This window comes from Hyaena hyaena, unplaced genomic scaffold, assembly GCF_003009895.1.
Source record: "Hyaena hyaena isolate Hyena2069 unplaced genomic scaffold, ASM300989v1 scaffold_553, whole genome shotgun sequence".
Lineage (NCBI taxonomy): Eukaryota > Metazoa > Chordata > Mammalia > Carnivora > Hyaenidae > Hyaena > Hyaena hyaena.
In genome coordinates, this window is record NW_024081184.1 from 1,174,047 (window position 1) to 1,190,790 (window position 16,744).

Consider the following 16,744-nt stretch of genomic DNA (forward strand, 5'->3'; position numbering starts at 1 on the left):
CTAACATGGGGCTCCATCCCAAGAACCAAGAGATCCATGACCTGAGCTGATCAGGAGTTGGACACTTAGCCCACTGAGCCACCCGCCCTTGTATCTTTTTTTAAGTTTAAGAAATTGAATTACAGGGCCTCTGGGTAGCTCAGTGGGTTAAGTGTCCAACTTCAGCTCAGGTCATGATCTCGCAGTTTGTGGGTTCGAGCTCTGTGTCGGGCTCTGTGCTGACAGCTCAGAGCCTGGAGCCTGCTTCTCCCTCGCTCTGCTCCTCGCTCTCTCTGCTCCTCCCTCACTTGTGTTCTTTCTCTCTCTCTCTCTCTCTCTAAAATAAATAAACATTAAAAAAATTTTTTTCAAAAAGAAATTGAACTAGAACATTAACCCAGAGTTCAAGTTTTTAATATTTGAGTAGATCTTAACAGAATTTTTACCAGAGCTGTTGTATTTTTCCTCTCATAATCTGCTATTTAAATACCTAAGAGTAGATCTGAAGAGGATCAAGATAGTAGAGTAGAAAGGTTCCAGGCTTACCTCCTGTCATATATACACCAAAACTACAACTACATATAGAATACACTTTCTCAGAACAACCTGAAGACAAGCAGAACAGCTGTTACAGATCTAAAGATAGAAAAAGCCACATCCAGATAGGTAGGAGTGGGCAGAGATGTGTTGTACCCACACCCCCAGTGTGGTAACCCTTCAGCAGAAGAGATATCACAAACATGGAAGTCCTCCCTGAAGAGCAAGGAGTGTCAAGTACCACATTGGACATCCCCACCCTGGTGACCTCCACTGGGAAGATGAGCTCCCACAAAGCCTGGCTTTGAAACAGCAGAAGCTAACTCCAGGAAAGCTGCCGAACTATAGGAAACCCACTGAGCTGTAGGAACCCTGAGACCCTGCTCTTAAAAGTAACCTGTGTACAAATCCACTCACTTTAAGAGCACAGAGGCAGGAGTTTGAAAAGTCCCCAGGGTCATATATGAAGGAGATCTCTTCGTTAGTTTTACTGCATGTGCTGAAGGGACAGGGATTTGAAGGAACTTTCTCCTGGAACTGAAATGTAGGCGGTCACCATTTTTCTTACTCCCCTACCTAGCTGGCCTAGTGCTGGTAGGTGCCATTTCTGATATTTTACATCTGCCTTGCTAGCATCACTTACCTTGCCTCAGTATTCCTCCATACCTAACCCCCCTCTCCCAAGCAGGTGACTCTTCAAAACAGCTTCTGCTCCACTATATCTGTCTAGTAGGTGACTTCAGCCAGGTCTAGTACCCCTCCAAATGGCTTCCACCCCACAGCACCCATTGGGTGGTCTCTACCAGGACCAGGGACCCACAAGGGAGCTCCCACCATGCTGCATCCAGTGGGTGGCTGTGGCCTGGACCAGCAGCCTCCCAAACTGGCTCCAGCCTCAGGAGGGCTGCCAAACCTCACCAGTATGCCTATAGCAGCCGCCTGGGGGCATCTAGGCCAGTCGTGCTAGGGACAGTTCCACTTATCAATGCACTTCCAGCAGTCACAGCCAGCACAATAGAAATGCATACACAGCCTACCCAGGGGATACCCTTGGAGCTCCTGGTTTTGGTGGCCAGGGGGACTATGCTTCTGGGCCCCACAGGACATATTCTACATGAAGCCACTCCTTCAAGACTGGAAGATGTGTGGAACACCTGGGTGGCTCAGTCAAGTGTCCAACTCTTGATTTCAGCTCAGGTTCTGATCTTACAGTTCATAAGTTTGAGTCCCACATTGGGCTCCTTGCTGACAGTGTGGAGCCTACTTGGGATTCTCTCTCTGCCCCTCTCCCACTCACATTCTTTCTCTCTCTTTCTCAAAATAAATAAATAAACTTAAAAAAAGAAAAGACTGGGAGATGTGGTTGATCTACCCAATACATGGAAACAAACAGGCAGAATGAGGAGACACAGATCTATGTTCCAAATGAAAAAAAAAAAAAAAGAAAACCTCAGAAAAACAAGTAAATGAAACAGAGATAAGCTAGCAATCTACCTGATAAAAATTCGAAAGTAATGGCCCTCAAGATGCTCACCAAGGGGCACCTTGGTAGTTCATTTGTCTGACTTCGGCTTAGGTCATGATATCATGGTTCATGAGTTTGAGCCCTGCATCAGGCTCTGTGTTGACAACTCAGAGTCTGGACCCTGCTTAAGATTATGTGTCTCCCTCTCTCTCTGCCCCTTCCTGGCTCACACTCTCTCTCTCTCTCTCTCAAAAATAAATAAACATAAAAAGAAATTAAAGATGCTCATCGAAAGAGGAGAATGGGTAAATACAGTGAAAACATCAACAAAGATATAGAAATAAAAGAACCAATCAGAAGTGAAGAATACAGTAACTGAAATGAAAACTAGACTAGAGGGAATCAACAGATTAATGATGCAGAAGAATGGATCAGCAATCTAGAAAACAGAGTGGTAGAAATCACCCAAGCTGAACAGCTAAAAGAAAAAAGAATTATTAAAAATGAGGATAGTTTAAGGGGCTTCTGGGACATCAAGCATATTAACATGGGCATTACAGGGGTCCCAAAAGAAGAATAGAGAGAGAATGGGGCAGATAACATATTTGAAGAAATAATAGTTGAAAACTTCCCTAATCTGGGGAAGGAAACTGACACCTAGGCCCAGGAATCACAGAGTGTTCCAAACAAGATGAACCCAAAGAGATCCAGATGAAGAAACATAGTAATTAAAATATTAGAAATTAAAGATAGAAGAGAAACTTCAAAGTGGGAGGAGCAAATACAAGAGAGCCCCTATGAGACCATGAGCTGAGTTTTCAGCAGAAACTTTGCAGGACAAAAGAGAGTGGCATGTTATTTTCAAAGTGCTATAAAGAAAAAACCCTACAACCAGGAATACTGTACCTGCAAGGTTATCGCTCTGTATTGAAGGAGAGATAGTTTCCCAGACAAACAAAAGTTAAGAATCGATCACCATTAAACTGGCCTTATAAGAAATAGTAAAGGGACTTCTGTATGTGGAAAAGAAAAGGCCATGACTAGAAGTAAGAGAATTATGAAAGAGAAAAATCTGTTTGTTTACGCAAACATATAGTAAAGGTCGGGATCAACCACTTACAATGCTAGTATGAAAGTTAAAAGACAAAGTAGTAAAGTCTACTATTTCTACGATAATCTGTTAAGGAATACACAAAATAAAAATTAAAATATGATGTTGAAAATAAAATATGGGGTAGATGGTAAAATGTAGTCTTTTTAGAATGCGTTTGAGCTTAAATGACCATGACCTTAAAATAGACTGCTGTATGCATAGTGTGTTATATATGGAACTCATGGTAACCACAAACCAAAAACTAGTAATAGATACACACAAAAAATAAAGAGAAAGGAATGTAAACATAACACTAAAGAAGGTCTGAACAGTTTTTAGAGTACAGCTCTTCTATCTACTTGACTAAATTTGTTCCTAGGTGTTTCATTCTTTTTGGTGCAATTGTAAATGGGACTGTTTTCTTAATTTCTTTGTGAGAGTTCTAATTAGTGCAGGTTGAGCACTTACTAGAGGAGGCACTGTATGACTCTGTATATCATCTCCTTTAATCCTTGTGTCCTCTCTGGGTTCATTTTATCCATATTCTAAAACTAAGGAGAAGTTTTAGACTATGAGAAGTTAAAGAAACTTTCTCAAAATCAGATGGCTAATAGGTGCCAAAATTGAGATGAATGCAGTTTATGGACACACATTTTATTCTTCATTCTTTTATGAGTAGCTTATTAATTGTAGATAAAAGGAGTTGTGATTGTGGTGTGCCATTTTCTTCAGACTACCTTCAGACAATTTTGCAGATTCACTTTTCCAATTACCTTTTTTTCTCCCTTGGAATACTTAGAAATGAAATGGGCAGTAGAAGAACTATGATTTTAAGAACTATGTTTTAAAAATGAATTGAAGGCAGGGCGCCTGGGTGGCTCAGTCGGTTGAACGTCCGACTTCCGCTCAGGTCATGATCTCACAGTTCATGGGTTCTAGCCCCGCATTGGGCTCTGTGCTGACGGCTAGCTCAGAGCCTGGAGCCTGCTTCGGATTCTGTATCTCTCTCTCTCTCTCACTCTCTGACCCTCCCCTGCTCATGCTGTCTCTCTCTCTCTCTCAAAAATAAATAAAACATTAAAAAAATAAAATAAAAATGAATTAAGGGGTGCCTGGGTGGCTCAGCCAGTTGAGTGTCTGACTCAGTGATTTCAGCTCAGGTCATGATCTCATAGTTGGTGGTGGGATTGAGCTCCAAGCTGGGTATGGAGCCTTCTTGGGATTCTCTCTCTCTCCTTCTGCCTCTCTCTCTCTCTCTCTCTCTCTCTCTCAAAACTTAATAAATAAAATAAAAATGAATTGAGAGTTATTTTCTTTAATGTTGATCATATTTTCATATAATTTAGCCCTATTTTTAGAAGAAAATAAATGTGTCTCTAAATAAACTAAAAGAATTTTTGGAATTTCCCTAAAATGTAAGAGTGAATAAGCCTATTAACTCAGTGATTTGTTTTTAGTAGTGGAATCTGATTTTGAGGTAATTAAGGTAGTATTTTGGGCTAATTTTAGGGCCATTGAATTCATTTTGATAATTCTTTTGATACCTAATTTGAATTTATATTGTCTCTATTTTACCACTTATTATCTCCCTTCCAAGTACTAACCAGGCCCGACCCTGCTTAGCTTCCGAGATCAGACGAGATCGGGCGCATTCAGGGTGGTATGGCCGTAGACTTACCACTTATTATCTCAACTAAAAATATGCATGTTATTATGTTCTCTTGCCACATTTTAGCTGGTATTGCTGGCACCTTCTTTCAATAAGAGAAAAAGTATGTCAATGATTCTTTGACTATAAACCCCTAGTAAATCTGCATGTCCCTTCTTCATTATCCTCTTACCTGGTTGTACACGAAGTAGGGATTACAGCCATTTTAAGTAGATCTCAGAAGGTCATTGCATTTGTGAACAAGTTGCTTCCTCAACAGTGTTCAAGAAATATGTTACTGTTTGAAAACACTTGGATGTTTTGCCTGTTTTTTTTTTTTGTTTGTTTTTAATGAGAATCTATTTCTGGCATTAAAGAGCTATTTCTGCAGCCGGAACCTCTGGTAAGGTGGGACTTGAGTAGGATGGCCCAAGTGTAAGCTAGGAATTATTTAGAAGGTTGGGAGTATGATGTGCTGCTGTTGTGAACCAGAAAAAATCATGCCTTTCGGTGGATTATAGACTCAGTCCTATTTAGCTAGTAAAGCATTAAGTTCTGGTATTGAACTATGAGTTGCAAGTAGAGTAATTATTATTGCAGTCATCACCTCTAATTTCTTTAAGTGAAAATAAAGTTAGTTCCCTTCCCTCTTCTCAGCAATTCAGCTGCCAGTTCATGTAATAATATATATAATTTATTTTAGCTTGCTTTTGGCAAATATTTGATGAGAATTGTGCACAGTCTATAACCAAAATATGAACAGATCACATAAGTGTAAGAGGGAACTGTAAAGCATAGTTTTAATTGGGACCATGACAATCTGATCTTTTTTTTCTTTTAAATATCTTCTACATGTCTTTCCACATTTTTTAATTTAATTTTTAAACTTTATTCATTTTGAGAAACAGAGTGAGCAGGGATGGGGCAGAGAGAGAGGGAGACAGAGAATCTAAAGCAGGTTCCAGGCTCTGAGCTGTCAGCACAGAGACTGACATGGGACTCCCACTCACGAACTATGAGATCATGACCTGAGCTAAAGTCAGATGCTTAACCGACTGAGCCACCCAGGTGCTTCTCCACAATTCTCCTTCAGCAAAGAAATTGTGTTTTTTAAGGAGATTTATAAACAGTTATCAAAGCTAAAAAATTTGAGAGTCAAGTCAGTGTGATTTGTGTGTGTTTCTAATTTAGTGTATTATATAAACACCAATTAATAAGAAGTACTTATTAAGCATATGCTCAGTATCTAGAAGTATAGAAATGAGAACATAGTTTCTGTCAAGGCTACTGCCTGCCTTGTTTTGTTTCAGGGTCAGATTTTTTATATGTAGATCTACTTAGAAGAAAGTTTAGAATTTGAGAAAGCAGTTTCTCTACAGGAACAAAAGAGATAGCTCTTTCTTCATATAGTATAAATGAAGTGATCAGATATCTTATTTTGAAAAAGGAAATAGTAGTGCTATCTTAGTTTGTATATCAGACTCCTGTGATTACTCTTCTTCTTATATTTTTAAGTACTCCTTTTCATTATTATTTTTTAATGTTTACATGTTTTTGAGAGACAGAGTGGAGGGGAGGGAGAAGAGTGGACAGAGAGAGGGGGAGACACAGAATCTGAAGCAGGCATCAGGCTCCAAGCTGCCAGCACAGAGCCTGATGTGGGACTTGAACCCACAAACCATGAGATCATGGCCTGAGCCAAAGTCAGACGCTCAACCAACTGAACTATCCAGGCGCCCCTGAATACTCCTTTTTAATAAATGCAGTTATACAGATATTTGAAGTAGATAACCTCCTTTTAAAAAATGAAAGCTATGTACTTATATAGAAGTTTTGCATATTTTAAAAATTAGTTCTAGTTTCAGAATTATTGGACCTTTGCAAAGGTTGATTCATCAGGAGGTTACGGTGTCAATGAATGTAGTATATTTGGTATTTGGTTAAAAAAGAAACAATATGACAGTGTGTATTCTTGTATGAAAATTTTATCTTTTTTGTATCACAGTCTTCCTTGATGATTTTTGTGCTGTAAAATTTTTAAAATGAATTTAGCCCATTGATTATTTGAAACTATGAACAATGATTTTGTGTAATTTGACAAAAACAAGTAATCTTGTCCTTCAGCTTATAATTACTTTTAAGAATTAATAAATTCACAATTGCACCAGCACACTTCTCAAAACTAGAACAAACTATCCTAAAATTTGTATGGAACCACAAAAGACCCCGAATAGCCAAAGTAGTAATTGAAGAATAAAACCAAAACGGGAGGTATTGCCACCCCAACTTTAGCCTCTACTACAAAGCTGTCATCATCAAGACAGTATGGTATTGGCACAAAAACAGACACATAGACCAATGGAATAGAATTGAGAACTCAGAATTGGACCCAAAAGTATACAGCCAACTAATCTTTGACAAAGCAGGAAAGAGTATCCAATGGAAAAAAGACAGCCTCTTTCACAGATGGTGCTGGGAGAACTGGACAGCAACATGCAGAAGAATGAAACTAGATCATTTTCTCACACCATACACAGAAATAAACTCAAAATGTATAACGGACCTGAACATGAGACAGGAAACCATCAACATCCTAGAGGAGAAAGCAGGAAGCAACCTCCTTGACCTCTACCACAGCAATTTCTTACTTGACACATCCCCAAAAGCAAAAGAATCAAGAGCAAAAATAAACTATTGGGACCTCATCAAGGTTAAAAGCTTCCTCACCGCAAAGGAAACAACCCATAAAACTAATAGGCAACCAACGGAATGGGAAAAGATAGTTGCAAATGACATATCAGATAAAGGGTTAATATCCAAAATCTATAAGGAACTCACCAAACTCCACACCTGAAAAACAAACAACCCAGTGAAGAAATGGGCAGAAGATATGAACTTCTCCAAAGAGGACATCCAGATGGCCAACAGACACATGAAACGATGCTCAGCATCCCTCCTCATCAGGCACATACAAATCAAAACCACACTGAGATACCACCTCACACCAGAGTGGATAAAATGAGCAAATCAGAGGATTCTAGATGCTGGCGAGGATGTGGAGAAACGGGCACCCTCCTACACTGTTGGTGGGAATGTAAACTGGTACAGCCCCTCTGGAAAACAGTGTGGAGGTTCCTCAAAAAAATAACAATAGAACTCCCCTATGACCCAGCAATAGCACTGCTAGGAATTTACCCAAGGGATACAGAAATGCTGATGCATAGGAGCACATGTACCCCAATGTTCATAGCAGCACTCTCAACAATAACCAAAACATGGAAAGAGCCTAAGTGTCCGTCAACAGACGAATGGATCAAGAAGATGTGGTTTATCTATATGATGGAATACTACATGGCAGTGAGAAAGAATGAAATCTGGCCATGTGTAGCAACATGGATGGACCTTGAGGGTGTTATGGTGAGCAAAATAAGTCAGGCAGAGAAGGACAAATATCATATGTTTGTACGTATAGGAGGATTAGGAGGAACTTAATGGAAGACCGTGGGAGAGAAGAAGGGGGAAAATAGTGGGGGAGAGGGAGAGAGGCAAACCATGAGAGACTGTTGAATGCTGAGAACAAACTGAGGACTGATGGGGAGGGGTGGAGGGGGATGATGGGCACGGAGGAGGGCACTTGTGGGGATGAGCACTGGGTATTATATATAGATACCAACTTGACAATAAACTATTTGTAAAAAAAAAAAATACCAGTAATAAGAAAAAAATCAATCAATCAATCAATGAATCCCTGGAGGCAAAAAAAAAAAAAAAAAACAACTATCAGTTGGGGGGTGTCTGAGTAGCTCAGTTGGTTGAACATCTGACTTCAGCTCAGGTCATGATCTCCTGGTTCCGTTGGTTCAAGCCCCGCAACAGGCTCTGTGCTGACAGCTCAGAACCTGGAGCCTGCTTCAGAAAATGCGTCTCCTCTCTCTGCCCCTCCCCTGCTTGTGCTCTCTCGCTCCCTCTCTCTCTCAAAACTAAATAAAACATTTAAAATTTTTTTTTAAGTTTTACTAGGGCAAGTCTGGCATACCATTTTACTCTATAGTTAGTTTTTCCTCTTCTAATTAAGTGTAACCCGCTGAATCTCCTCCCTGGGTTCAGGAAAGTGTCTCTACTTTGGCTAGGCAAACCTTAGGTTTCACTGTGTACATACACAGCTTACTATTCTACCAAAACTCAACAAGAGTCCTATGCAGATTTCTGGAGCTCTTTCTTTGTATTACTCTTTCCTCTCCAGTACTCTGCCTTGCAAATTTCAGCTATCTTAACCTCCCAGAACTACAACTTCTCTGTTTAACTCAGTGAAATCTCACTGCTTAGGTTCCTCATATCTTGCCAAGGTCTGGAAGGTGACTGCAAGCAAAAAGCTGGGGCATTGGAAGGACTCACTTTGTTTGCTTTCTAAATCTTATTTTAGTTCCTTGGGGGGGTGGGGGGGTTAGGGTGAATGAGGGGAGGACATTCATGTTTTCATCATGCACTTATAATTTATCACATTGTAAATCCTGTCCTCCCTCATCTGTCATTTATTGACTTTTGTCATTTATAACATCTTTTTCATATTCCTTTTTAATTTATTTAACTAGTATTGAATGTGTAAGTAGTTAACCATATCGACAGGATGAAACAGACATGGACCCAGCTGTTAGGATGTTTAGTTTAACCAGGAATGAATTTGTATATAGAATCTTTAAATCCAAGATAGAAGTCGAAAATTATGAAAAAGAATTATAGAGAAAAGTGGTATAGGAAGCCATAAAGAAATGTTACAGTTGTTTATTATTTTTATATGTTGGGTTTAAGCAGCCTACTTAATGGGAAATTGTGAACATTTTTTTCCTGATTTTAAAGCCACTTTTATATTCAGATTTAATTTTCATGCCATTTTAGATACAATGTCTTTGTCTTTTAGAGTTTTGTTTTGGGTAATTATTATTTTTAGCAATTGAATCAGAAAATTAAAATATATCCTTGGAAGTTATATGATCAGGATGAACTAACTGCCCAGAAGAGAAAGTCTGAGGTTTTATAATCTTATTTGATTTGACTCTCAGTGGAGGAATCAGACATCATTGATCTGGAGAAACGTTATTGGTTGCTAAAGGCTCAATCCCGGACTGGACGATTTGACTTAGAGACATTTGGCCCATTGGTTTCACCACCCATTCGTCCATCTCTAAGTGAAGGTAAGTCTGTTCTACAAATGGTCTTTGATAAACACACCTGGGCTCATCTTTTATTTCTAACCAATACATCCATCAACTCTAAAAGGCCATAATGTTACAAGTTAGCAAATTTCTTACAGATAGCATAGTTTAGTGGGAAAAAAACGAAATGAAAAGGGGAATTAAGATTATAACCTTAAGCTTCCTATTCTGCCTGTGTAACCTTACATAAATCAAGTTAGCTCTCTGTACCTGAATAGTCTCAAATATAAAATGAGTTTCACTAAGTTAATCACTGTAAGAAAAAAAATTTTTTTAAACGTCACTGTATTCCAGTGAAGTGTCTCACCCCCTGGTGCATGGATTAGTGTGGTGGCCACTGTGTGGGTAAAGCTTTTAGTTCCACCCATAAGTCTACCTTTTCCTCACCTCAAGTGCCTCTACTATTTTTCTTCTACATAAGAAGGTTCCACTGCTGTATCCCTCCCCCTACCACATAAGATTTAAGAAATATTGGACTGGAATATCTCTGAAGTTCTTGCTAGCTTTTCATTGCTATAACTTTTTTAAAAATTAGGAGTATAAAGAATAATTGTGGGTGATATCATAAAAACTATATTTGGAATCTGAATAGTTGGGTTGTATTCTGACTTTTTTTACTTTTGACAAATCACTTAACCCTGTCTGAGCTTTAGTTTTCTCTTTAATTGGAGGGCACAGAATTACATTCTTGAAATATACAGTCTGTATTCTTCAGATTCCTGGGGTACTTCAGAAGTATTTATTGGGGGAGCCAGGACAGATGGGGATCCGGGCTTTTCCACCTACTTCAAAAGTACAATCGTGTTTTTACCTTGTTAGAATTGGAGATTGAGAAGACATTTTATTTGAAAACAAAATTATTCCATTTCTATGTTTTACACAAAGTTTGAAAACCAGAGTTAGCTGGTTGGCTTAGGCGGTTAAGCATCCGACTCTTGTTCTCAGCTCAGGTCTTGATCTCAGGGTCATGAGTTTAAAAAAAAACAAAAAAAAACTTTGAAAACCACAAGATTATAATTCTCTTTCATTTTTTTCATTTTAAGTATTTATTTATAAAACCTAAACTACTACAAAGAAGACTGCAGTACATAATTTCTTTTGTTTATAACATGTTTTTCTTTGCTTAATGAAAGAAGTTTATGGCAGCTTAAATGTTATCTTTATACAATTTAGCTTTTTTCCTCTTTTCCTTTTTCTTCTCAATCTTTCTAAGTAAGGCTAATTGTAATTTATGATTTCTTTTTCAATTCTTAATTTTTTGCAGTTGATTTTAATTTTTACATGCCATCATCATTTTTAGCTGTTACAAGTGATAGAAGATAGAGACAAACAGGCAAATATAACCAAACACAGGATGATAGGAATGTATTTTCTGCTAGGATCTTAAGTTTTAATTATAATTATACCAGGAGAAAAATACTTGCTGAGTCAGTGGGAGCTACTGATAAACAGATTTTTTTTTTTTTAATTTGGCCAGTTAATGGGAGTCATGCCTCTTTTCATAAACATGATATTATTAATAGTAGGAGACTTGTTGGCTGTGATTTATGGTGTCTTTCCTATTTTACAGGCTTATTTAATGCTTTTGATGAAAATCGTGACAATCATATAGATTTTAAGGAGATATCTTGTGGTTTATCAGCCTGTTGTAGGGGACCCCTGGCTGAAAGACAAAAATGTAAGTGTGTTAAATATTGTCACAAAATTTGCAAACTAAACAGAAAAAATTAGCATTTGTCTATATAAAATCTCTGTGTATTAAGGCTTGAATTTTTATCATGTTTTCAAGTTGGCAAATATTAGTCTCATGTTGAGTTTTCCTGAAGTCAGTTTAAGGATTCATTCATGTCTTCTTTTTTACTGTGGAGTAATTTGGGATCTTTGTGATTAATAATGAGATTGATTTATCCTGATGAATTTGCTGTTCATGATAAATGAACTACATCACTCACCATATATTTGACAATGTTAAGCATTTAGAAAATATTTTCTGGTAGTCTGTTGAGAATTTTGTGTCTTGCATAATTTAAACTACAACTCATTTTGTCACTTGTATATGTTAATATTTTATTAGCAAGATGAAATTTATGATCAAAACACAAAACACAATTTTATTAAATACTAAACTGGTCTTTTTAACCTAGGTAAAATGTTACTGTAGAATAATTTATAAGCATAAGTATATTACATTATTAAATCTTAACCATATATGAGAAAGTGGAACAGTTTACATTTAATTGGAACTTAATTCTAATGTATTTACTAGGGTCATCATCTCTGTGTCTTTCTAAAATACAGCTTCACAAATGTCACCTAATTTGGATGTGCTATTTGACATTTTGATCTTTTTCAGTAATATTTCTGTGATGCACTCAATTGTTTTAGTAGCATAATTATTATGAAGGTATATGAAATAGATAATTACTTAATTTTAAAAATTCAGAATTCTTCCCAGACGATATATCATTACTACTGTCTGGCTTTATGATAGAGTATTTGTTCCCATTAAAGTTCTAATATTAAATAAGGAGGCCAAAATTTTTCTTCTCAAATGAAGTTAATTATCACCTTAAATTTGTTTTTAACCTCTTTTTTCCCCCCCCCGATGGGCTAACAGAAGTTAACCCATTTGTTTGGAGCTAACTAGCAAAGTGCTGATATTCCATGTAAATAGAATAGGTTCAGCACTATAAAAGTCAACTGATAAGTTTTAAATATTAGAAAGTAATATAAAGGTTTGAATTGCCTCCTCAAAATCTGTGAGGTATTGTAATATTTATTGTATAGTAACTTAGCCCCCCCCCCTTTTTTTTTATCAGTTTGCAAGGAATTTAACTCTAGATTTGGGTGAAGGGTAGGACTCTGTAACCCAGATACTGATTCAGAGAGAGATTTACAAAGTGTGCAGGAAGCCTTACAAGTTCAGAGGACTTTAATGACATTATACTCTGCTCCAGATGAGAATTTGATCCAGAATATACTTGTTTGAGAAACTAAGTAACTTTACTAGGTCAGCGTCTAGTAAAAGGCATTGTACTTCAGAATAGAAAAGCAATTTTCTTCCATAAGAGTTTCTTTTCTTTAGTTTGCTTCAAGGTATTTGATGTTGACCGTGATGGAGTTCTCTCCAGGGTTGAACTGAGAGACATGGTGGTTGCACTTTTAGAGGTGTGGAAGGACAACCGCACTGATGATATCCCAGTAAGTTCTGATTGTATACATATCGTTGCATGTAAGCTTCCAATAGGAAAATGGAGTGGAGAATTTAAAAAGAGAGAGAGAGAGGAAAGGATTTGTTATTATTTTGAATTGCTATATTATTGCTACTACTCAAAATACTCATAGCTAAAGGTACAAAATTGGGAAGGGAATGTGTCTTAGAAAATTTAATAAACTGAACTTACTGTGTAAAGTAAGAGTGAAACTACAGGAAAATTGTCTTAATTTTTATAAAGGATATCTAAGAACTTATTTATTAAGGTAATTTAAAAACATATTTGGGGCACCTAGGTGGCTTAGTTGGTTGAGTGTCTGACTCTTGATTTCAGCTCAGGTCATGATCCCAGGTTCATGGGATCCAACCCTGCATCAGGTTCCACGCTGAGCATGGAGTCTGCTTGAGATTTCTCTCCTTCTTGCTCTCCCTCTATGACTCCCCTGCTTGCATGCACACAATCACTCTCTCAAATGAAAAATATATATATTTGATGGTTACTAGAGGGGAGGGATGTGAAAGATTGGGTTAAATGGATGATGGGGATTAAGGAGGGCACTTGTGGTGATGAGCCCTGGGTGTTTTATGAAAATGTTGAGGGGCGCCTGGGTGGCTCAGTTGGTTAAGTGTCTGACTTCGGCTCAGGTCATGATCTCACGGTTTGTGGGTCCAAGCCCCACATCGGGCTCTGTGCTGACAGCTCAGAGCCTGGAGCTGCTTTGGTGTCTCTGTCTCCCTCTCTCTCTGCCCCTCCCCTGTTCATGCTGTCTCTCTCTCTCTCTCAGAAATAAAAAAAAAAAAGAAAGAAAGAAAATGTTGAATCACTGTATTATATACCTGAAATTAAGTGTAAAAAATATAAAATAATATTTAAATTTTTTTAATAAAAAAATTACCAAGATACAGTATTTAGCTGTTGAATAATAAAAATGGTAACTATTCTTTTCTAACTATTCCTTTGGATTTCTGTTTTTAAAGGAATTACATACTGATCTATCTGACATTGTAGAAGGCATATTGAATGCACATGACACCACAAAGGTGAGTCTTGCTAGGACTAGAATAAATTATATTATTTTCTGTGAATACCATGTACACTGAATTATATATTATATATACATACAAATATATATATAGCTTACATATATATTTGAACCCCTTCTGCATCACTTCCACCAAGTGTTTATTTGGACCTATAGTACAAGTTGTCTCTAAAGATAGCCCATTCCATCTTTAAACAGATCCACTAAGTGTTTATATATATAAACTTATATATTACAGCTAGATGTTTTATAAAAATTAAATAGACCTAGACTTGTCATCTATGGTTTATAATACTTATTTCTTCCATTTTAATAAATTATGATAGGACTAACCTTATATTGAGCAAAAGAAGTCACACAAAAAAGAATACTTACTGTGTGTGATTCCATTTATATGAAGCTCAAAACCAGAGGCAAAACTAACAAATGGTTATAGGTATTAGAATAGTGATTTTGGGGGATGCATGGATTAATTGGAAAGGACCATAAGATATCTGAGATGACAAAAATGATTTTTTATCTCAATTTGGGTGGTATGTGTATTCCTAAATTATTTTTTTTCTAAAAGTATTGGTAATCTCTCCTGAATTATTTAATGGCAGCCAGAGTAATCAAGTAATACCAAGAGTAAGGATATACTTTACAAAGAATAAATTCTTAATTTTTTTTTAGTCTGACAACATTTATTAGTAAGGATATTATAATAGGTGTATTCCTATAACTTGCATTATTGTAATGTCTTTGTGTCCCTGTGAAATTGAAAATAATGCACATATGTGAGGCATATTTGAGTTATTTTGAGCCTCTCCATTCAAATTTTGACATGTACCAAGTACCAGATTGGTAGGATGTAGACTACAATAGTATTACAGAGGTTTAGATAAAAAATAAGTGACATCAGGTTTTTTTTTTTTTCTTTCTTCAATTATGATTCTAGAAGAAATCATCATAGTTTCATTAACTAATGCTCAGTAACAGAGTTCAGAGTTACAGGGCTTGAGCTTTGGCAATACAAATAGTCTTCTGCCTTATTTACCTCTCTCTGCCAAAAACTAAGGTATCCACTTCTATTTGATATTCATAGAAATAAAAATTTCTGTTAGAAAATGCCACATGTAGAGGTACAATTTTTAATACCTTTTTTTTCTGAATGATAAATATGTAGGAATTATTGCTGTCTACGTAAGATGGAGATTCTACATCTGGTTCTACTGTAAACTTTAACAAGAAGATAATTTAATTTTGCTGTTCCATCACCATATAGCAACAATAATGAAATGGTAACAGTTCAGAATAAAACTTGGACCTTTCAGCCAAACCTATTAACCATATTCACTGGAGACAGATTATGTCAATATTACACTTTTTAAAAATTTAACAAAAAGCATAATATTGTATTCGGATTTCATATGAAAGCTAATAATCATAACCATAGTACTTGAAAATCTTTTCTTACACATGGTTATCATATAGTGAAAAGAGAGCATATCAATATGATTAAATACTAAAAGTAAAAAGCATTACTATTCATCAGAGATTGATAGGTATTTATTTGAACACATGCAGTTAAGAAACATTTGGTTATATTTTCGCTTAACAAGAAAAAGATATATATTGCCTTTATATATCTATGGAATTTTTTGTATACGTTGAAACTATAAAAATCCTGCCTTAATCAGCTTATAAATACAAACTGTTAAATTTGTTTTGGGAAAATTTTATATAGATACTCATTTTGATATATCAAAAATTTATTATCAAGTTCCTTTAAATGTCTAAGAAGTCTGATAATATTGGTAGATGTTACTAAGGAGGTTTTAGAAAATTGTTAGAATGAAAGGACATAATCCAGAGTCTGCTTTCTGCTTTCTGCTTTCAAAAGTTAGTAAATAGGGGTGCCTGAGTGGCTTAGTTGGTTGGGCATCCAACTTCAGCTCAGGTCATGATCTCAAAATTCGTCAGTTCAAGCCCCATATCAGGCTCTGTGCTGATGGCTCAGAGACTGGAGCCTGTCAGATTCTGTGTCTCCCTGTCTCTCTGCCCCTCTCCTGCTCATGCTCTCTCTCTCTCTCAGAAATAAATAAATATTTTTTTAAAAATGTTTTAATTAGTAAATATTCCATTTTCCCCTATTCAGAACCTTTTGTGGTTTTCCATAGATCTTGAAGCAGAGGGTAATGTGAGTTATTTCCCAGGTCTTATTGGTGGATGAAGATTGTGGATGGTAAATTAGCCTCATTACCATTGACTGCTTCTACAGTCTTGTTACTTTTAAACTTATCCTAGCTGGTCGGTTTTTGGATGAACACACAGCATCTACTTTAAGTTATTTGTTTGCTTTCAAAACAATGACCAATATATGTTTAATAAATCAGATTTTATTCAAATTCTATAAAAATGAGGACGTTTTAACATGAGATCTTTTTAAATATTGTTTGTCTTTCAGATGGGCCATCTTACTCTAGAAGACTATCAGATCTGGAGTGTGAAAAATGTTCTTGCCAATGAGTTTTTGAATCTCCTTTTCCAGGTAGGTTTAAAGTAAATGGGGG

The 16,744-nt window shown here is 36.6% G+C and overlaps 1 protein-coding gene across 2 annotated transcripts in view; it reads left to right on the forward strand.

The window, feature by feature from the left end:
• The window catches only part of USP32 (ubiquitin specific peptidase 32), a 236,475-nt gene that overhangs the window by 132,405 nt on the left and 87,326 nt on the right, over window positions 1-16,744 (forward strand). For both annotated transcript variants that reach the window (XM_039255992.1, XM_039255993.1), the window contains exons 6-10: window positions 9,783-9,914; window positions 11,506-11,613; window positions 13,021-13,136; window positions 14,128-14,190; window positions 16,639-16,722. In XM_039255992.1, coding sequence (XP_039111923.1) covers window positions 9,783-9,914; window positions 11,506-11,613; window positions 13,021-13,136; window positions 14,128-14,190; window positions 16,639-16,722 — 503 coding nt within the window. The remainder of the gene's footprint in view (window positions 1-9,782; window positions 9,915-11,505; window positions 11,614-13,020; window positions 13,137-14,127; window positions 14,191-16,638; window positions 16,723-16,744) is intronic.